This window comes from Festucalex cinctus, chromosome 19 (assembly GCF_051991245.1).
Source record: "Festucalex cinctus isolate MCC-2025b chromosome 19, RoL_Fcin_1.0, whole genome shotgun sequence".
NCBI classification, from domain to species: Eukaryota; Metazoa; Chordata; class Actinopteri; order Syngnathiformes; family Syngnathidae; genus Festucalex; species Festucalex cinctus.
In genome coordinates, this window is record NC_135429.1 from 6,722,815 (window position 1) to 6,746,172 (window position 23,358).

General features: G+C 41.0%; 1 protein-coding gene across 25 annotated transcripts in view; it reads left to right on the forward strand.

Annotated features, from left to right (window-relative positions):
• adgrb2 (adhesion G protein-coupled receptor B2) overlaps positions 1-23,358 on the forward strand; it is a 168,636-nt gene that overhangs the window by 130,691 nt on the left and 14,587 nt on the right. For 13 of the 25 annotated variants that reach the window (XR_013280501.1, XM_077508001.1, XM_077508006.1 and 10 more), the window contains 12 exons: positions 745-811; positions 1,679-1,764; positions 2,908-3,006; positions 4,640-4,739; positions 5,283-5,354; positions 8,386-8,478; positions 11,467-11,506; positions 11,870-11,884; positions 13,820-13,992; positions 14,357-15,064; positions 19,083-19,118; positions 20,162-20,275. Coding sequence is in view for 24 of the 25 variants with exons in the window: in XM_077508001.1 (XP_077364127.1) it covers positions 745-811; positions 1,679-1,764; positions 2,908-3,006; positions 4,640-4,739; positions 5,283-5,354; positions 8,386-8,478; positions 11,467-11,506; positions 11,870-11,884; positions 13,820-13,992; positions 14,357-15,064; positions 19,083-19,118; positions 20,162-20,275 (1,603 nt within the window). In the remaining variant the exon portion in view is untranslated. The remainder of the gene's footprint in view (positions 1-744; positions 812-1,678; positions 1,765-2,907; positions 3,007-4,639; positions 4,740-5,282; positions 5,355-8,385; positions 8,479-11,466; positions 11,507-11,869; positions 11,885-13,819; positions 13,993-14,356; positions 15,065-19,082; positions 19,119-20,161; positions 20,276-23,358) is intronic. The other 12 variants (XM_077508000.1, XM_077507999.1, XM_077508004.1 and 9 more) reach the window with 7 other exon arrangements.

Consider the following 23,358-nt stretch of genomic DNA (forward strand, 5'->3'; position numbering starts at 1 on the left):
TTTAACTCATCGTTTCCAGATGGCATTTTAACCATCAGGAGGTTCAATAAGGAGACATCAAATGAAAGAGCGTAGTAACATTTATTGTGATTGAATGAAAATGGCATTTAGATCAATCCCCCCCGCAGCAATGCATCTTCATTAGAGGCAGGCTTGCGCAAATAGGCGGGAGGTGGAATCCTCCCAGGGTGCAGACAGCGCTGGTGCTAGAACAGAAGCAGGAGATGGATCGTCACAAGTGGATCTCCATGCACATTGCCATGAAAGAGAGAGTCTTACCGAAGGAGACACAGATAGAAGAATCTTTCAAGAGCAGGAGATTGACTTAATTCAATGCAGAGACGCTTATCAGATGTCCTACTTGACTTGATATTAGAGTTCCCTAGCAATTAAAGTGTACGAAATCAGAGATTACATAACTTGTTTGGACAGAAATCGACTGTGCTATAAATAAGTATGCAGACTGGACATTTGACCTGAGCTTTGGCATCTCGCCCAAAATGCAAAAAAAACAAAAAAAAAACATGACTTTTTCTTTTACATAAAGAAACATATCTGGGAATTGTGAAGCTTTATTGATTGGGATCATAACCACTGGTTCGTACTGCAAACCACTGTCTTGGAGGTAGAAGTTACATAATGCACATAATATGTTTTGCTCATCACTTAGAGCAGTTTTTCTGGTGGCATTTTCTTTTGAAGAAGCAGTGTGATACACTCGTGTCCCTCTTGTCTTCCTTCTAGTTGCTGGTTATCCCTTGAGGGAGGTTTGCTTTATGCCTTTGTCGGACCTGCTGCTGTTATAGTGTTGGTATGTTTTCTGTTTCCTTATTTTTTACTCATTTTGGAGCCAAAGAAATGGCTGGAATTATACAACATCACATATACCCACCTTCAAACACCCCCCCTCAGTGTTGGGTCTCTGCCCTCCCAACAAGATGCTGCTCTGAGAGACAGATGTTGGTCAGAGAGGCACTGACTCCTCCCACAGGACCCAAGTCCTAATTAATAAACCTGACCTGCAGACAAATAGCAGATCAAGATTATGCTGGCACTCAGAGCTGGGCCCAGACATGCCTAATCTGACAAAAGGTCCCCTCGCAATCTGGCGTGTTGTTAACACTTTCAGTGCCATTGACGGAAATAAACGTTAAAAAAAAAACTTTAATTAGGCTGGCAGTGAAAGAGTTAACTATTTATGTAGTAATAGGTCACTTAACCCCCAAAAAAAGCTTACAATAGATGAACTAATAATCACAATACAAACATATCTAATAGTTATATTATGGTTAAACTGTAGGTCACACAACTTGTGAGATTGATAGGACACTGTTTCCAAATAGATTAAATTGTTGGATTATTTGCTTGAAGATGTAGATTGTGATATCCTCATTACAAGTGTCGAGAAATAAGACGATTTGATGAATGTGATATTGGTAGCAATGGTCTTAGTCCGAAATTTTCAAACACAGAAAGAAAGCATAGGAGCCATTCTAGCATTTACATTGTCATTTCCCTTTCCTAAATCTGGGCTCCAATTCAAAAGTAATCTTCGATTCCACTTGAACAGAGCTCAACTGAAAAACACAAAGCCATCGAGATGTGATTGTAGATGAGAGTCCCTGTTGGCAAGCCATTACCGCGATCTTCATCAAACGTTCTCCTCCGTCTCCCTCAGGTGAATATGCTCATTGGAATCGTGGTGTTTAACAAGCTCATGTCTCGAGACGGCATCTCAGACAAGTCAAAAAAGCAACGGGCGGGGTAAGTACTCCACGCTGAACGTGTTTCGTCGCACAAAGGCGTACTCATCCATCCACGTGCTTCTTCTGAATTGAATTTCTGCTGTTTCAAATCTGTTTCACACTTTATGTCTGAATCATGCAAACTCCTATTTACAGTGGTGCTTTGAGATTTGGCAGTATTTTATGATGGTGTTTTCCAGGTAATCCGTGCTAAATGAACCTTTACAACGGTTAATTGAAGTATTAACCTGGTTAATAGGTTGACCATCATTTGTTACCAGACTGTACAACAAAGTTATTGTGTACAACATACTTTCACACACGAACACAGTCCAACCTGTTCTTACGAAACAGAAATTAAATGAGTCAAATATTTAGAATGATGTGAAATACCTTATTTACACGCATTCGCAACATGGCCGCTGACACAAAAGAAAATGTATTGCATGCTAAGTCCTTGTGTCCTCAGGTAAAGCAAATTTCATCCGAAACGGGCAGCGTTGCTAACAGGACAGGATATCATTAGCATAATGTGCTTTCTTATGAAGCTATGGGGATTAAGCTAATGAGCTGTGATGGGATGCTAATGTAGCATAGCCACTGCGTGGCTTCATTGTTCTCAAACTCGCAAGACACACAATGATGTTCTCAACTGTAAACAAACCGCAGGAAAGTGCTTGTTGTTCATTCAATTCCCCCACAAAGCTTCTTTGTTCATTTTAATCATTTGAGTTAAATTCTGTGCCGTTTACGCCCAAAATCAATAAAGTGCACCTGCATTCACTGGCAATGGAAAAAGATTATTGGAACATTTCCTGTCTGTGTCAATGTAATCTGTTAATCCGCATGATGCTGATGTAACATCGCAATGTCTTGTCTCTCACTCAATATTTGTAGTTTTGATCTTTTTTTTTTTTGTTTTGTTAATGTGACGCTACTTTTAAAAATATGATTTTAATTTGCCTCTTTCTTTCTTTCTTTCTTTCTTTCTTCCCCTACCACCTTTTTTTGTTGTTCTTTCCCACTCCTGCTCATTGTGATGTCCCCTTTTTTTTGTCGTTTTCCTGACACAACATTGAACTGTTGTCATGACTGCAACATGTTTCCACACATCTCCGACACCCCCTCCCTTCACTGTCACATGTGTTTGTTTATGTGTAAGTGTCCCGGTGGAGGCGCGTAGCCGACTTCTCCTGAAATGCTCCAAGTGCGGCGTGATCTCGAGCGCCGCTCTCTCCAGCTCGACTGCCAGCAGCGCCATGTTAGTCCATCTTCATCTTTGCTCTCTTTTTTCCTCACACTCGTTTTATTGTAATCACCACAAAGTGACAGCCACAGTCCACCATATCCATATTTTTCAACGTCAAAATACCACCAGTGAGATACTCAAAAATCATTAAAGGCAGTTAATAAAGTGGCAATTTTGGTAGGTCGGCTTTCACTTTGTGGGAGTACACACTGTCTTGTTTCTTTTCTCTCGCCATCAGACTTTCTCCATTCTTCCTGTGTGCATCATCCTTTTAATCTCCAGCTGTTGGTAATGATGCAGGATGACATTTAGACGTGCCTGCGTTCCAAAAAATCATAAAAAATAACGATGGAAGGAACAACACTTGCGCTGCGAGTGATCAGATTTAATGAGAATTGTCCTCAGGTGATGCAGAACAAAACTGACCCATGTCAGGCGCTGTTTGGGAACGATTTGCCTTTTAATGTGTTTAATGTGTAATATTACTCAGACTTCGGGGCAGAGCAATGTCGGGCAAGTTTTTTGTTTGTGCAAACTACGTCGCTGCCAAACACCCTATTGCATAGTTGAAGCTTTATGGCTCTCGTTATGCCATACCTCATGTGGTAAACTGTCGTCTCGGTTCCACGGCCTCAGACCGCTCGCCCTAAATCAAATGTACTGCACTTCCCTGCATTTAATCAGGCTCGTCCTTGGGTGACCTGTTTGAGTTTTACCGTATTTTGGGAAACTAGTCTGCTGAGAGCTCAGATGTCTGTTCCGAATGATTGCCTGCTGTGATGTAACCACACTTGGGGTGTACGTGAGACGTGGCATTTTATTTTCACTGCTCGGTTTGCAGGGTAGTAGGACCTCAACTAGTGTACGTACCTGCGTCTGGACTACACCAAATGCATGTGCGTATATTCGCATTTAACCACTGAATCCAGAATCCACGCGAAAGGGAAACTGTAAATGTACTTTTGCCGAAAAATGTTAGTCCAAAAAATAAAACATTTTAATTCTAAAACTGACTAAAAGCTTTAAAATTATTGTGAACCACAAGAGCATACAGATTTCCATTGCACTCTTTTTATTTTATGTTTTTGAACCCTGGTCCTCAAGAGCCACAGTCTTGCCCGTTTTGGATGTCTCCCTCCTCCATCACACCTGATCGAATCATCAGGATCGTTATCAGGATTCTCCAGAGCAGGGCTCTCGAGGACCAGGGTTCCCTGCTTCTGACCTAGACGCGCACAAATCACGACAGCAATCTTAACAGAACCTTCATTTGACCACATCCACATGAACGCATAACAAACAGACACACTTGGCCCCCCCTTGCCGCTACTTGTCAATGGCCTGTCTCCCTGTGAGGCTCAGTCTTGTCTTCTCACACGCCGGCACTTATTGCGCATAAGCCATGCAATTGTGAAACGTTGTCAGTCTGGTAACAATATACCCGATGCATTGTCATTCCACTTCACAGTTATAATATTAGGTCTAGCTTCAAATGACCCATCACTGGACTGAACGTCTGACTGATGGGTGTGCGCATGCATGAGACAGGGAAATGTAATAACATGCCCTAGCTGGACTGCTTTGAGCCTGACTGCCTGGTCCCTTCGCCATTTATTCCTCTTTCTCCACCATTGCTCTTTTCCAGGGCGTCTCTATGGAGCTCATGTGTGGTTCTTCCTCTGCTGGCTCTCACTTGGATGTCAGCCGTGTTGGCCATAACGGATCGCCGCTCAACACTTTTCCAGGTGCTCTGTCTTTTAACTCATTCACTCCCAAAAACGTATTTATACGTTATTTAGGTTTTTGTTTGCTAGAGTTTTTGTATGAAGGCTTTGATGCAGTTTCTGACCTGAAGTGGTCGCTTAAAGCGTTGGTAGTTATTACAAAACAACAACAACAAAAAAACGGCCAGCAGGTGGCAGCAAAGTATAAGAGATCAACCAGGTCCATGTTGCAACAAGCTCTTTTTTCCCAGTATTTTCAACAGGTTTGTGAATGATGAAACTTAGCTAATTCTAATGCTAATTGCTACAAAACATAAAAACAGATATATACCATACTTTTTTTTTTTTCCTGATAAAAGAAGAGACATTTTTCTTTTGGTAGGTTCCATGTTTTTATAGCAATAGAACATGAAAATGTCTGGGAGTGAATGAGTTAATCCAGGCAATCGGGCTGTTTTTGTCACAATTTTGCCAATGAATGCATGTGCTCAACCTCCCAAAAAACGTGTCGATATTTTTGAACCAGTGTGCAAAAACTAAGCAGATGTCAAATGTCTCCCTCAGGTCCTCTTTGCAGTCTTTGACTCGGTCCAAGGTTTCGTAATCATCACCGTGCACTGCGCCATGCGGAGAGAGGTGAGCCCCATTTCTTGCACTGCAGCCTCAGCTGCACTTATTACCTTCAACAGGTGGCATGAGTATTAGAAAATCTCATGTTAGCTTCCAGGTCAGTTTGAGGTCGCATCAGAATACAAGCAGATCAGACTTGTCGGGGATTAACTCGCTGCTTATGTCCGATGTTGTTGTGCGTCTTCTTCATAATGCTGTATCACGATGCAGTATTGTCCATCGGAGCCAAGCCTGCTTTAAGGAGCTTAGTAAGATGTTGTATGGAATAAGACGATAAGTCCCTCACTAATACCTCCCCAGTGTGAATTTGCCACAGGCTTTGCTATGCCCCCTGGGTATGCTGTATTTTAAACTTATAATGCACATACAGTATATGTTTTCATAGCATTAAGACATCCACACAAAGTGATCCTCAAATTTTTCACCGCTGTAAAATTGCTTCTTAAGCATTCTTCCTTATATCCCGTATCATTGTACCAGTATACTGTAAGTCAGGGGTGTTCAAACTACGACCCGGGGGGCCTTTTGCGGCCCGCCATACATTTTTTGGCGGCCCGCGGCAAATACTAAAAATAATTTTTCAATGCTGTTTAAAAAATAAAAAATAAAAAAAAGAGGGTGGATTAAACATTTCTAGCTGTGCAAAGACACACATTTGCAGCTAATAATTCAGTTTCAGAAATCAAAATAGTTTCATCCACTTGTTGCTTAGTGTCAAGGTCCAATTTGTGAAAACATCACATTAGATTAATGGTTCTTAAGTGTGGTCAGTTGACAACCGATTGCTCTTGTTGTGGATGTCAAGTTGGGATCAGCTGCTGCTCAGTGGAGAGACATATCTATTATAGTGGCACACAGGGGTCACTATTTGCCTTGTGACTGTTAGTTTTAAATAAGTAACTGCACATTATATCAACAATTTATAATTGCTTCATTGATTTTTTTTTCCATGTTTAACTCATTCACTGCCATTGACGGAAAAATACGTCAAGTTGTGCATTTTTTGCTGGTCTGGCAATGAATGTGTTAATAAATAACTTTAAAAAAAAAATCTAAATGGCCCTTGCGGCTTTCGATTTTTCTGTATGTGGCCCTCAGAGGAAAAAGTTTGGACACCCCTGCTGTAAGTGAATATAAAAATGTTTAGCTCTGTTTAGTCAATATATAAAGCAGGGTACATTGAATGGAGGCATTAGTCTTGGTAAATTGTCAGGACTCATGATCGTACAGGAGAAATGACCTGCTGATGTGGAGGAAACATTCAAACATATTTGCAAATATGCTTAATACATACTTACAAATGGTAAATGGCACTTCATTTATATAGCGCTGTTCCACCTTACAAGGCCCTCAAAGCGCTTTACATTTTTGACTACCCGTTCACCTACTGATGACGCAGCATCAGGAACAACTGGGGGTTCAGCATCTTGCTCAAGGATACTTCGACGCGGTCACAATGGCATGGGATCGAACCCACAACCTCTCGGGTGGGAGACGACCACCATACCACTGAGCCACGCCGCCCGAAATACTGTTAACCGTATTTGAATACGTTCAAACTTACAGTATTTCCAAGTGCATTTGAACGTATTTAAATAGGTTAGAACATATTTGAAAGGACATTCAACCGTATTTGCAAACATTATATACGTTCGAACATACTTGCAGTTGCAAATAGTTTGAACATGCCAAACTTATTTGCAAGCAGTTTATGTGCAGCTGCGTAAAACGGTATTTGCAAGTACATAAACATACTTCCAAGTAGGTTTGAACGTATTTGTAAGTACATATAAATGTATTTACAAATACGTTTAAACGCATTTGCCAGTAAAAAAAAAAAATGTTTACTCCACAATGGCAATTCAAGTTTTCCTTTTGACAAAGAGGAGGAAGAAGACAGATTGTGAGAGGCAAACTACAGACAATGAGTATGGCAGCGGTGACAAGGGTTTCGCCTACTGCGGCAGGGAATGAAAAGACCACGGCGACACAGATGCCCCGCTGAGATCAGACAGAGAGGAGTGAATATTCAAATATGCGGTGGGGAGGGGGGAGGCTTATCTTGTGAGAAATCGTAAAGTGCATCAGGAAAAAAAAGAGGCTGGAAAAATGAGGGATGCAGAGTTTTGTAATGGGTGGGGTGACGAAATTCAGAAGAGCTGATGATAGGGGAGCGGTGTTTGGAGCAGAATTGGATGCCACACACACATGGAGAACAATCGCCTCTGAGGATGAGTACGGGCATAAAGGGAAGAGACGGATGGAAGGAAACAATAGAGGCAATAAGCTTGGCCATGCAGTATTAATCAGACATGGATGCTGCTCCAATCCAATCCATTTGTAGCAGCGCGTACACTCAGATAAGACCACCCAGTGAGAATGGAGATGCTCTCATTCGCACTTGCACCACTTGCTACATGAGTGCTCTTGTTTCCCGCCCATGACCGTCTTTTGGGATTTGACAGTGGCAACACTGACAAATGAAGTCGCTCCTGAAACGGGGGCGGGGAACGTACATTGAGAGAGTCTGAAGAGAAAATAATCCTGGAACTGCCCATGCGATCCAATTTATTTGATTTAAGCCGTTATGAGAACTGGTGCTTCAACAAATAATTGGGACGTGTTGCCAGGATGCTTAATAGAAAGAAAACAAATATGACACGAGGATGGCTCATGCGTTAAAGCATCTACAAACAACGGACAGTTATATGCTGCAACATTTTAACAAGATTCCAGAAAGCTGAAAGTATTTTTTGTTATATCTTAACATTATGTGTTTGTATACTGAGTCACAAAAGTATTGATAAGGAAAATGGGAATGGCCATCAGAGAACCTAAATGGAAATGTTTGTAATTTTAGTTTGCGCTTACGTGAACGGCAAATGAGGGACAAAGTTCAACATTTGCACATCTGTCAGTGAAGGAACGTGTCTGATGAACAAGTACAGCAATTTCCTGCACCTTCTTTCGATTTATCACCTCCCTTCCTTTATTCCATTCCTCCCATCCTCCTGTACGTCACCGCCGCTCACTTCAGGTTCAAGATGCGATGCGCTGTCGGATGGGGGGATGCAAAGACGACAGTGAGAACTCCCCAGACTCCTGCAAGAATGGACAGGTGCAGATCATGGTGAATAGCAATCCATTTCATCCCACTTTACATTCACGCTCTAATTTACATTTATGATGCTATTATAGTCTGTATGAGAATTTGGCAGGAGATTGTACAAAACTACACTTAATTACATTAACTCATTCACTCCCAAAAACGTATTTATACGTTTTTTTAGGTTTTTGTTTGCTAGAGTTTTTGTATGAAGGCTTTGATGCAGTTGCTGACCTGAAGTGGTCACTTAAAGCGATGGTAGTTATTGCAAAAAAAAAAAAAAAAAAACGGCCAGCAGGTGGCAACAAAGTATAAGAGATCAAGCAGGTCCATGTTGCAACAAGCTCTTTTTTCCTAGTATTTTCAACAGGTTTGTGAATAATGATGAAACTTAGCTAATTCTAATGCTAATTGCTACAAAACGTAAAAACAGATAAAAAAAAAATATATACCATACTTTTTTTTTTTTTTTTTTCCTGATAAAAGAAGAGACACATTTTTCTTTTGGTAGGTTCCATGTTTTTATAGCAATAGAACATGAAAATGGCCGGGAGTGAATGAGTTAATAACCATCCTGTTTCCAGCAACACCATCATCATCACGGTGAATAAAAGTAATTATAAATGATGCCCCAAAATACCTTTTGTATAATATTCCACTAAATTTTAAATTATTATCATATTGCATCAGTTTCTATCAATCTTTTTTAGCTTTGCAACTCAGCGGGAATGTATTATCCTTTTGACCCCAGTTATACAATAGATAAGTTTGGTTTATGTTGATATATATATTAGAGTTGTGTAACAAATCATGTATACTGCTTGGCCAATTACGAGAGTCCCATTTGTGTCACATGATTTGGAGCAACCCTCGCCTGGCACGGTCCTCCATTTCTCCCTCAGATCTTTTTGCAGCAATGATTATGGCTTTCTGAACGTCCCTCCGAGGTTTAACCTTGCAGTCCTACTCACTGCGGGGTGGCGCAATCCTTCACGGCATTTATCCTCCTTATTTTCTATCGCTGAACGGAGCATTTACAGAGAAACGGTGCTAATTTAATTTCTTGATGAATGTGTTTTTATCATGCGAATCTATCACACTGGAGAACGGTTACCATGCCAATTAGGGCGGCACATGAGTAACCTTTGTTCCCCCAGTTTCCATTGCTTAATCTGTACTGAAAGAAAAAATTGTATTATAAAGAACGCTACAGCAAAGCAGTTACTGCACATTTGCTTCAACATTAGCGAGAACATTCCAACAATGTTCACAGGGAACCTCATAACAATGTTAATCCCTTGAAATTTACAGGCACATTGTCCCCCACGCCACCTTGTTAAAGTTGAATAAAATGTACTGTTTGGGAACATTACATGAAAAGCTAATCACTTGTTAAAGCTCTACAAATTTGCTTTCATCACCACTTCTGACAACTTTGTGCTCTCCCGCGCCCTCAGAAGGGTCCAAATGTGGCCCATTACGGGCAGCAGTTTGGCTGCCTGCGTTACGGCACAAGACCCATGCGCGAGTGGGTGCCAGCCACGGCTCCTCCCACCGGCGTGCCGGCAGCAGGCCTGTCACCACAGCCTAACCCGCAACGACCGCAATAACACACAATACGGGACCACATTAGTACACACACACACACACAAAAAGAAGCCATGTTGATATGTACTACAACTGGCTGCATTGGATTTCCCCATCTCCACTTCTCAACATTTCTTATCCCATCGAGCAAGAAAGTCAATCGACGTAACACATCAAATGCATTGTATGTTTCAATTACACGTTGCACCTTTCTTTAAAGCTCAGTAGGGGCAAGCTGTGACGTGCAGAATGAATAGCAATGAGTGTGACTAGGTTCATAAATAAATTCACTGGACACAATATTAGGTACACCTTCACTATCAAATGTCATACTATGCAAGATCTGTCTTTTTCTTTTCTTTTGCTATAGCTAAAAAGATTTTATTCAATAGAGTGCTTACCTAATTTTGTGGTTGTTGAGTCTATGATTTTAGGTTTCCTAGCTACTTCATGGGCTCTTGTAGTTTGGTTAGAGTGAGTTAATACTCTCTATGCATCTCTATATGCATGCAAGTGTTTGAAATATATTTTATTCTTGACTTAAGTGCTAGGGATGTGATGATGACGGTGCTATTGTGATATTATCTGCAAGGTACGTTATTAAAAAAAAAAAAAAACTACTTTTAGGGGGGCACCAATCATCTCCGATTAATTTTTTTTGGGGGGGTATCTGCCAATCCTTACATTAAAACCGATCTCATCTCCCTCCCCAGTGGTCTGGAAAAGTCGGCCACTATCCTCTTCTGCTATGAGATCACTAAAAGGCTTTTTACTTTTTGACTTGACTTTTTGAGAGAACAAAAATGTTCTTTCTTTTTCGTTGTTTTTTGGCACAATTAAACAAGGTAACATTGATGGAGTATGCTTGTTGGTTATGATAAAATCGGGATTTGCAAAAATCAGGATCGATACATCAGACTTTTTTTTTTTTTTTTTTGGGGGGGGGGGGTTTGCGATCGGCTCTAAAATTGCAATCAGAGCATCCACTTCAGCCAAACACAGCGTAGTGACTGAGCATGATAATAGGAAAACATGCTGCACACTCTTCAGAAAGTAATTCAAGATGGCGGAGAGCAATATTGTGAGTCTTTAATACAATATAGTGAACTTCTTCTCTAGTATCGCCAACTTCCCCACAATATCGTGAGGTTCATATGGTGAGATTGTATCGTGACATTTGAGTACTTCAAGTATAAGTCAATAGCAATGCGATTGCTACCTCTTAAATCAATCCTTTGTTTTAAGAAGGATTTGGATAAACTGACCAAAAAGTACGTCATTTTGCTCAGTCGAATCACCAGGTGCAGTGAGGGGGCCACTTGAGATCTTCATCACTCATCTGACATGAGCTGCTCCTGTTAATGTGTGCATTGTGCCCAGTCACTTTTTTTTCCTTTCTCTACTTACCTTGCCTCCCTTTCTCAGACCGATTTTGAGAAGGATGTGGACTTGGCATGCCAAACAGGTGAGTTCTTGTTTTCCTATCATTTCCCTTTTGTTCGACACGATTAGTATTGCTGACAAGTAAATGTCGAGCTGTAACCGTTTTCCTTTTGCCGTCCACGAATGATGAAATGACGGATTATGCGCTGCAACTGCGATGAACAAATTATTCTTGCTTATCAATCACGCTCATCCTGCCCAGTGTGTGTTGAGAAAATGTGTGCGCTAATATATCACGCATGAAGATAGCATTCTTCCGTGTTCAGGACTGGTCTCGAGCGAGCGTGTGCTTGTGTGTGTGTGCCTGGATGTTTTCGGATGTATACAATTGTACATTTGAAACATTAACATGGAGTCACTTTCCCCTCCTCCTACACCTTTGCAGAGAGAGGACACCCATGTAAGTTGCCCAACTGAACGAACCCTGCCTGGTCCCCAACCTAGAACTTTTTCACTCCTCTACTTTTGAATCCTTTAGAAGCTACATTCTATAATAAATGTTTTTCTTGTGTGCATCGACAGGACTTAGATTATTATTAGTAGCATTCACAAGAAAATTTTAATATATCCTTGCGCTTAGAGTTTGGGGCCAGGCGGTGAATGAGCATGGTGTCAAGCATGACTTCTTTGGCCTTTTATGTGAGGAATGATGCAATTTGAAGATAGGCAATAGCCACACAAACACAGGTACAAAAAAACAGATTTTGTGGTAAAGATTTGTTTTTTTCTTTCAGTGCTCTGTGTTGATCGCCTTAGTTTTTTTTTATTGCAAAAAAAAAAAAAACCTGTTTATGTGTGGACATAGCCTCGATGTTTTTTCTACCATCAGCATGCGATTGAGAGGAGCTAAAACCCTTCTTTGTCCTAAATAATATGCATGACAACTTACCTCGAGCAACTATTAAGATGCTTTGTTCAATTCACAGTCCTCGAGGGCCACCTAATCAGGACCATTTCTGGCTCCTGATCATTTGAGACCGGATCGTCAAACTCCTGTCCTCGAAGGCTACTACCCTACATATTTTAGATGGTCCCCAACTCCAAAACACCTGATTCAAATCATCAGAATGATAACAATCCTGATCATTTGAATTAGATGGCGCTCCAATCTACTTCAGGTTCCTGGTCATTTGAACCAGGTGTGTTGGTTGAGGCAAGCATCTAAAGCAGGGGTGTCCAAATTTTTTCCTCCGAGGGCCACATACAGAAAAATAGAAAGCTGCAAGGGCCACTTTGATTTGTTTTTTTGTTAGTTATTTATTAACACATTTCATTGCCAGACCAGCAAAAAATGCATAATTTGACGTATTTTTCCGTCAATGGCAGTGAATGAGTTAAACATGGTAAAAATCAATGAAGCAATTCTAAATTGTTGATGTAATGTACACATACTTATTGAAAACTGCTAACAGTCACAAGGCAAATAGTGACCCCTGTGTGCCACGATCATAGATATGCCTCTCCACTGAGCAGCAGCTGATCCCAACTTGACATTCTGAACCACAAGAACAATCGGTCGCCAACTGACCACACTTAACAACCATTAATGTGATGTTTTCACATTTTTTTTTCATTAATAATTAACGATTAATTAATGTGATGTTTTCCCAAATTGAACGTTGACACTAAGAAACAAGTGGATGAAACTATTTTTATTTCTGGAACTGAATTATTAGCTGCAAATTTGTGTCTTTGCGTAGCTAGAAATGTTTAATCCAACCTCTTTTTTTAAAAACAGCATTGAAAAATTAATTTTAGTATTTGCCGCGGGCCGCAAATAGCCCCCGGGCCGTAGTTTGGACACCCCTGATCTAAAGCATGCCGGATAGTGGCCTTCGAGGACCGGATTTGGACACCCCTGATTTACAGCATTGCAGTGAATAGGAAAATGAAAGTTCACCATCAGTAAATGGCTGCTGATACGTCAGCATGATCAGAGACTACGGGATAATAAAGGGATTTGGCTCCGTTTCATTTTGGGGACAAAGCATTTTGCACTGATGCTAATTCTCTGAGCCATTAAAAATGTGTGGATTTGGAGCCAACTCTGAGCTGGGAGAAGACTTCAGGTCAAAAAGACAAAACTCAAAAATAGTGGGAGCCAAATAAGACTGTTATATTGTTGTATTCACGTTGCTAGCTTCATTCTCCCTTACTGTTCTAAACCTTGACATGTGAACGTCTCATTCCTCTTCCTTCCTAAAATCTCCTTGCCCCTGGCCTGTTCCTCTTACCCGCTCCTCTTTTGACAACCTAATGCTTCATCCCGATTCTCCTCCACCCTCTGCCCCTTCGCTCTCCCAATGGGAACCATTTGTACCTCATGTCCCTTCAGTCATTTTCAAGGAGGTGAACACCTGTAACCCAGCCACCATAACTGGAACATTGTCCCGGATATCCCTGGATGACGACGACGATCCCAAACTTGCCGCCCATCAGGACGGGGGAGTCGGGGTCAACTTCAGCTCCCTCCCTGGGAACATCCCCCCTCCCAATCTTATTGTGCAGGTACGGGAATCGTATCTTAACATGTTCCTAAACCAAAAATTAAAGCCAGTTTAGATAAATATTTGACAATTTGCTTCCATCCTGTGGGAATACTGTAAAGGCTGTCATTCCAGATACTTTGCTGACTTTTCACAAGAAATAACTTTTTTTATATATGCCATCAGATAAGTTTCAGAAATGCTAACATCACTTAAAAAGATACCCATCGAGGCTGGGAAACTGACTCAAATCAAGTGCAACATGAAAGGGAAAGTTTGTCTCTCACTTTTGAAAGCCTTAATACCAGATGAAATATGAACTCGAGCTATCTATGGTGTTGCATTTAAAAGGATAATATGTCTAACTACCCTTTTACTTGCACAAGGTTCCACCGCTTGGAGGACTCAATGAGCTGAGCGACACGTCATTGAAGAAGGAGATGAATGTGGATCAGCAGAGACAACAGGTGCAACAGCGTTGCGGTGCTCCAATCTACTTGTGCACCGAAAGTGGCCTCGGGTGGGCTAGACCGCCTGGGTCCTCCAACACCTCCCAAGACGGGAGTGCCGGGAGCGGGGGGAGCGGTGGCGGAGGAGGCAGCGGAGGCGAGGGGGACTACATGGTCTTACCGCGACGGACGGTCAGCATCAAAACCCCGACGCCGTCCTCCCAAGGAGGAGGCCTGGGACTGGGAGGCGAAGACAAGCCCCTCAATATCGCCGTGGAGGACCCCCCCTTCCCTCCTCCCCCTTCTCCCTTGACCCTCCATCCCGCCGAGAGCGAGGCCTACCCGGCCGATTTTGTGCCATCCAGCGTGGGCGACATGAACATCAACATGAACCTGAACCGCTCCTACGGGACAATCAAAACGCTGCCCCACGGACACAGCCACGTGATAGCTCCGGGTGGTCTCGTACGCTCCCATGGGGGGCACATGCATCCTCACGGGCATTCGCTCCAGCTGAAACCAGGCCAGAGGCCGTCAGTCAGACAAATTCTGACAGGGGGATCGACGGTGGAGAGAACCAGAACCCTGCCGCGAAACCTGGGCAGCAACAATGCCAATGCTAGCCTCTCAGCAGGATCCCTAGAGGTAGGTACAATGTTGAGAGGTCCAAGAGGGGCTCCCTGTGGAACTCCAGCTTGTTAACCATGTTTAGTTTTTGACCTGAGGTTATGAAGTTGCTAGTATAGTGTTGGAATCAAACGATACATTTGTACATCACACAATTTAGCTACTACCCAAGGTAAATAGGTCATGTTCATAAAAGGTAAGTACAACAAATGCTTGAAAAACATGAAATTGACCCTTATAAGTGGACAGGGACACCTATACATGACTGTAAAAGAAATTAACCTTCAAACTATCGCTCATGAGCAGCATATTTACTGAAATGACGAATTTTCTTTGCTGAGCGTGCATGTGTGAATGTGAGCGAGTCAGTGAGTCAGATTCTGAGAAAACCTTGCATGTGACATTTACACCAGCAGTGACACAGGGATCAGATTGACTCATAAAGTTTATTAAAACGATGAAAAGGACACTTTCCCCATCGGTGGAGAGGCTTCATTCCGGGTTGATGATGATAAGGATGAGTCATTAACACTCAGGAGAGCCACAAGTTCACAACTGGCAGACAAAAATAGGTTATAATTTCACTCTGTGATTGTATCCTCGCTAAATACTGCGAGTAAGGACTGTCTCTTGAAATGAGATCATCATGGTGTAACAGTAACACAATCCGAACATGGTAATATGGATGTATAATTGTGGTCCTGCACTGCAGAATTCATTAAACTGTCAATCGATTTTTAGATTTGAACCCTCATTAAAACTTGCCGTTGGCTGCTCAAGACGTCAAAGATCCATTGGCTTGACAGCTATAAAAGTCAAAGATCAGAGGTGTCAACTTGATTTCGCTCCTCTGATCATTGAAAGTCCAGAAAGCAAAAACTCTGCCGCAGTTTGTCTCTCGCGACCGGTGGAAGGTGCCACCGCCAGATAAACGAGCTCCCTAGGAGCTCGTTTAACTGCCGTTCAGATAGAAGCACCTGTGGCTAAAGACAACCCACGACAGAGTTTTTACTTTCTGGACCTGGATTTGACACCTCTGTCAAAGATTCATTTTAACCAGGCAGGTAGTGAATGTGTTAAAAGCTTAGTGGTTCATCAATCTTATCTCAACCAAAGACTGAGGTTTATAACATGTAAGCAGTTCTATATCGTCTTTCCCCTGACCATATTATTATGTGCCCAACCACTCTTCCCCTCCTACCTGAATGATATAACAGTCCCAGAAGTGGGTACTTTACAAAATGTTGCTGGTTTGTCACTTGTCAGTGCCCCGGGCACCCTTCCATCATCATCATCATCATCATCAGTTTTTTGATTTCAGGCCAAAACAAACTGTAATAATCGGTCCATTTTATTTGAACCACACTTGTGTCACTAGTGGTGTGCGATATTGCAAATTTTGGTATTGGTCTGATACAAAGTAAATACAGGACCAGTATCATCAAGACAAATACTTTTTTTGAATAAGGTAGTTGTATCATTGAATTTCTTATTCAATCAAATGTCAACCCGTTTGTTTTCTTTTTCTTAAATGAAAAAAAATAGGACGTTAATTGATAAACACAAAACAATTTATCAATGTTTTTCCCCCAGAAACATTCCAAGCATGACAAAATATTTTTTTCATGTTCTTATACAAAGTGCACAAATTGATCATAGGAAAAGAAATGTAAACAAATACTTTATCATATACTACAAATACAAAAAAATAAAAATGCTGCCCACATCACTTATTAAACCTAAATAAACAAGATGTTTAAGATCATCATGCAACAACAAATATAAAACAACATACCAAATACGTATTTTTCAAGTACAATACTGTCTGTGTTCAAGCAGAAAGCAGTGCATAAAAGCCAGACCAGCGCACCAGTCTGACCAACAGCCTTTTAAACTGTGGCCACTAATGACCACACCTGGTCACGCACCTGAAGCCAATACAACAATCAGGTGTCCTCCCTTGCCCTGATTGGTGAACAGAGTTGGGGACAAGCGCCACCAATCAGGGAGGAGCGCTCACACAGTCCACCAAAACAAAAAGTAGAAAAACGGCCATGAACAACACAATTCGTGACAATTAAAGTGAAAGATAAAAACACACTAACGTCATTTTTTTTCCCAAGTTTCTCCTTTTGTCAGCAAAATGGGCATCTTTCAGTATTGACAGGATGACCACTTTTGAAATTTATACCAACCCCAACCCACCCTCCAATCCTTCAATTTATATGATGTCTATGGAGTTAAATATGGTGCAAAAGTAACTCGTAAAAAAAAAAAAAGTGTACCTGTAGAAAAAAGTAGACATTTTTATTTGTAAAAGGCGTGATTTTTACCTGTAAAAAAAAAAAAAAATGTACGTAAAAAAAAAAAAAAATGTGCGTAAAAAATAAAATAAAAAAATGTGTACCCGTAAAATAGAAAAGGTGTACTTAAAATAAAATGGATGTAAAAAAAAAAATTGGACGTAAAAAAAAAATCGTACGTGTAAAAAAACAAACAAAAAAAATGTACCTGTAGAAAGTATTTTGTATCTGTAAAAATCACGATTTGTACCTGTAGAAATGACAAATTGTAGTCAAAGAAGTCGCCACTAGGAGTCACAAGTGTTTTTTTTCTGCTGCTGTCCAGTCACGGGACTTTTGCACCAAATCTGACGCCGAGAAATGTAGCAGAACGATTCGTACTCGTTAGCTCCGTGATTTGCACGTCTTTTGAAGGGGGCGGACTCTGGAGGATTTGGGAGTAGGCTGAACCTCAACCTCATAGGTTCAGCGAACGACAGCGGGTTGATCTCAAAAAGAGGTCGGTCACGTTATTCTCATTAGTATGCAAGAGGTCTCAAACAAACAGTAGCAACACCAGTTTATGGTCATTTTGGAAGTAGAGGACGTCGCAGGCGTGAAAATGTCAACATGCTTCAATATACCAACACAGTGTGGAGCAGCTTAAACCTTGGTTGACATGCAGAGACCTCAAAGTGGGCAAAAAGAAAGCTTTTCAGAAATTTAGTATGATTTTGTATAAAAACTAACGTGTATAGTAGATAAATTCTAATTTGGAGGACTTCTATAAAACCTAATAGTCGTAATAGTTCAAGTAAAAGCTTTTCATTGTTTTGAAAACAAAGTATAACCATCCGTTTAATTACTTCCATGGGAGTTGTGCTGAAAGTTTCTTATGATTGTCTGCTAAGTCTTTGCAAGGCCCTTTTGCACCATGATAAACATTCCACGGCACGTCGTATGCTTGCCATCTTTCTAAGTGAGCTTGATTACCGGATTCTTTATTAAAGCGAAGGATAAGAACGAGAGAAAGTGGAGACTTTTATGCGATTAACTCTTCAAACCATTTTAATGTCTTTACCTTTGAAAAAAACTTGGCTGCCTTTGCCTTCGATCAGCAACTCTGCCCTTTTGCAGAGTAAACACAGCTTTTAATTCGCTGTGGGGAGAAGCTCCACTCTGTGCCAAATTCAAATTTGGCAGACGACACGTGCTCCGAGCGGGAGACGGAACACGGCGCCACTCGGTGTCGTAGCCAGATGAGTTGGAAACATCTGCGGCTGCTAAATTGGCGGCTTGTGTGCCGCTCGCTATATATACGCCGCTTGCAGAATTGTACGACAAGGATAGTGAAGGACTTTAAACAGATTTGAGGATTAAAACCTTTTTTTTTGAGTATGTTTGATCAAGCCTTCTTTTATCCTGTAATTTCCATGGAAGTGTCTCAAAGAATGATTAATTCTGACGATTATGTGGTTGTATTTGAGACTGTGTAAGCTGAGAAAAATGTTCACTAATTCTTGGTTATTAAACTTCACTGATCTCATTATATCGAAATAGACAGAATAATTAGCCCGTTCTTCATGTGAACTGTAAGAATATTTGTCTCATGTTGGGAAACCAGAACATATTAGCGCTCTTCATTTTTTTTTTTTTAAATAAATGACCCCAAGGCGAGGGTCAGAATTAAAGATGAATCCTAGGGGGTGGACATTGATGCTTTCTTCTCTCCCCTGGGCCCTCTCCTCTTGCAGAGGAAAAGAGTACGATACTCTGAGCTGGACTTTGAGGTAAGGTCTTGGACGTCGTCACCTTTTTACCTGCTTGTCTTTGCTTTCTTGTGCTTCTGCCAGGACTTGAGTAGTGTACGTAGGAGCATCGCTTAACCCCACCCTTGCATGACGTGCAAATAACGGTTTCGGAACAGACTTTCATCGTATGCTGTTTCTGCAACAAATGCCCTTTCTTTCTGTCTCAACAAATTAATGCGGTGAAAAAATGATAACATGATGGGTTACACATCCCACTGTCTTGTACAATTAAGAGAGATTATGCTGCAATGTAGCCGTGGGGGTTCTGGTTTAAGAAACAGCAAAGTAGAGTGTTCCATGTGTCTGGATAATTACTAGTAGTTGAGTTTTGGGTCACTGCATTTGGTTGACTGGCTGGTTCTTTTTTGTTGGAACAACATAGTTTGGCTGTGCGCGTGTGTGTCTGTGTGTTAGTAATGGTCTCTGTAGAATGACCCGGGTTTCCTGTGAATTTCCAGTCTTTTCTTGACTATCCAAAAAGTATCCATAAAGTTAAGGATTTTCCTCAGTACTTTGAGTTTTTTTTTTTTTTTTTTATTCTAATCAGACTGTTTTAAAGACTGGACATTCACTTTTTGACCTTATTAGAAAACATAATTTTATTAGTGTTTGTACGACTTGTGGCAAGCTACTAACTGTTTCTGTCAATTTCAATGGATTCACAACTGGCTGTTTGCATGAAAACGGATAGGAATTAGCCGTTTATTTGTTGGATTTTACACTTAGAGCACCCGTCATATTTTATTTTTTTTGTCAAGGGTCACACTTACCAATGACCTAATATTACACCTCCAATTGCCAAATTCTAAAAAGAGCATAGACATTTGCCAAGTTTAAATTTAACAAATTATCAGGCATCTTTAATCCATTTAATAAGGAACATCACTGTAGTCCCCACACCCAATTTCTCCTCCACCAAACCCCCCCACAGCAGCCCCATTTTTTCCCCTCCCACCCCCTTCCTCTTATTTTGTTTTCTCTTTGGTTCATTTTTGGTGTCCCCTTCCTTTCTTCCCTTCCAGAAAGTGATGCACACTCGCAAAAGACACTCTGAGCTGTACCATGAGCTCAACCACTCCTCCAAGTTCCACACCATAGACAGGTATAGCAGGGACCCAGCCATGTCCACATTCAAGGTAAGACCAACTGCCTAAAATATAGGTTGGGAGCCTCCCTGCACCAATTCAACTATAAACTTAAGCCCCGCACTTTGTCACAACCTCACTGAGCCCCTTGACACGCAATGCTAATCATGGCGCATTACAAAGAAAAAAAAAAAACTGGACCCCAAAAAACAAGCTTGGACCCTATTCTTGTTGACATTAGCCACCAAATGACCAAATCAACTCAACTGGTTACTTAATATACTTTTGCCGAAAAACACGTCATAGTATCTCATTCAGCACACACCGGCACGTTGACGCAGCATATCAACACATGGTAAGGTTAATCTTTTTAAGTTATTTTAACTTACTTTAACCTCCAGGATCCCGTAACCTACTCTGGATAACGGAACGGCAGAACAAATGAGTTTGTTTTCTCTTTGGCCCAATTTTAAATTCTCATCTATAGAACGTTTCAATTTACCATAGTAAAATTCAGTTTGGGTGTTTTTCCACCAACAATTTCCAGGGTAATTAAATTCCCCAGGGGGCATCCCTGTTACCATCTCTTTGAGGGGGCGGGCTTCAATGACCAAAGCTGATTGGTCAAATTTGGGGGTGTTGTTGGACTCATCAAACTCATTTGAATTCATTACAGAGAACTCGAAAACACTGTGGAAACACAACTCTAAAATCCCTGCTGAACTTTTACAACCAAGAACTCAAAGATCCTGGACTTGTTGGTGGAAAAGCAGCTTATGTTGCTATTAGTGCCATCCTAGCCAGGTTAGGCTAAAATTATTTGAGAACTAGGGCTGGGCGATGTGGCCCAAAATTCATATCACGGTATGAACTGCATCCCTTCACGGTAAAAGGTATATATCGTGGTAGAGAATTAAGTGTGAAAGTGAAGCTTCATGAACCACTTGTGATTATTTTTTTACTCGTTATGCTGAGCGTCATCCGTGTGCAAACCGGTTGAAGATACAATGACGTCATCAACGTGTCATATCCTCCTGACTACCAGGAAAAAAAGATATTGTCCAATCATGTTTATATAGATATTGTATATACAGATATTCACCAATCTTTGTGAAGTAACTGGAATAATGCAAAAGAAAAAAAAAAAAGTTTTTATTTTTAAGCTATGATGTGTCCACTACAGAGGACTTTTTTTTTTTTAAACTTCAATGCGAGGCTCAAATACAGTTAAAATAATTCAAACAATACTTTAAGTCTTATAGAAAACATGCTAAAAACATTTAAAGCGTAAATTTGTTCAATAAACAGTGTTATACACTTTTCCTCTTCCCTAAAAAGTGCTTGCACTGAGAGAAGCCATTTTCTTTTATGATGCAATCAAAGGTAGCAAAGCCCCACCCCTACACATTTGGTATCATGGGAAAGCTCTGAAGAGCACAAATGAGGTAATTCAATCGTATGCACTGGGTGGGAGATATTCAGGTTTAAAAATGTCCACTACAGTGGACAAATTTGAATTGCTGGTAGTCAGGAGGATAAAATGACGTCATCAACACGTGCTGTGCGATGACATCAACATGCACTCATGGGGTAAGACGGTAGAGTCAAAGTCTCTACCTTCAGCAAAATTTATACCTTTATTGAATATACCGTTTCTCGCCCAGCCCTATTGAGAACTTCCTTTTGTATTGTTGCTAGCATGGCATTAGCCGGCCAAGAGCAAGGGATTAGTCAGTCATATATTCCCAACAGCGTATGTAGCTTTCATGCATGTGCACTCATGTAGATGTGGCAGACAGGGAGCCGGGAAACTAATGTATAACCTCATACATAAGTGTCTCAAATCAATTTGCACCCCCTGAAATTAGAATATAGTTAATCAATTCTTCCTATTGATCAAAGCACTTGATTCTCGCTGTTGTCTACCAGGGGATAAAAGCACACATAATTAGTAAATTCTGCACCTTCAGACTTGTGAAACCCCCACTTGCAAGTTCATTATCTTAACACTATGCACTGCTAGTGAAGACAACACAAGTGCCTTTACCAAAGGTGCTTTGTCTCTGTGTCCAATTAGTTAATCTGTCTGAAGTAGAATCCATGGTTGGAGTACTTTGTGTGACAAAGACTGTGTGTGTGTGTGTATATGTGTATGTGCAGAGGGGGCATCTCGGGTGGGCGCCTATGAGCGCATAATACTGAGGCGTCTTTGACTCATTAAAAGACCATTAGCAGCAGATGAAAGCCAGTCCCAGCTCACTCTGTGCTAACCTTCAGAGGGACAGTTTCATTAAGTTTTAAACACATACTCGCACTCTTCTCATCTGTGGAGGGCTCAGCCACGGAGACTTCGGCAGCCTCCATAGGTATGCTTTCCCCGGGCATTGGCGCCACACTGCTTCACATCCATTTTGCATCACCCGTGGAGGAATGAAGCCTGACATATCTCATATTGGCAACGCCACGCAGCCGCACACATTCTTGGAAATTCACACGCAGAAACACCCGGCCTTTTGCTGCACTATGGAGTTGGTTCAATATCTTGATCAAGACTGTCACAAGCTCTGGAAGGCAATTTGTTACTTGTACTGTCAAGAAAATATTTATTGAAGGACAAGAAAAATGATGTACTGCCAGCAAAAGCCATAAATTATTATTTTTATGGTTTCTTTTTTTTCTGGTTGGTGCCATTTCAAATTAGCTACTTAGTTGAAATAAGGGCATATTATTTTCATAATAATATTGTCAAGTAATTAGCAATATTGGTCCATTGCTACTACCGTATTTTCACGACTATAAGGCGCACCTAAAAGCATTCAATTTTTTTCAGTTGTTTATTCATTTTGGGAGTGAATGGAGTTGCTGATTTGTAATTTATTAATAAAGTTTGACTGACCTGTTTTGTTGACATTCCCTTTAGCGCAGCACCATCTAATGGATGCATAACCTAACCCCAGCCTCTACTGTAGCGCTTTATATATGGGAAAAAGTTTCAAAATATGTCATTCATTGAAGGTGCGCCTTATAATCAGGTGCGCCTTATAGGGCGGAAAATACGGTAATCTAAATGGCACGTTGGCGTGCATATAATCTCTAAAATTGGTAACGCAGAATGAGTCATGAATGAAAGCGTG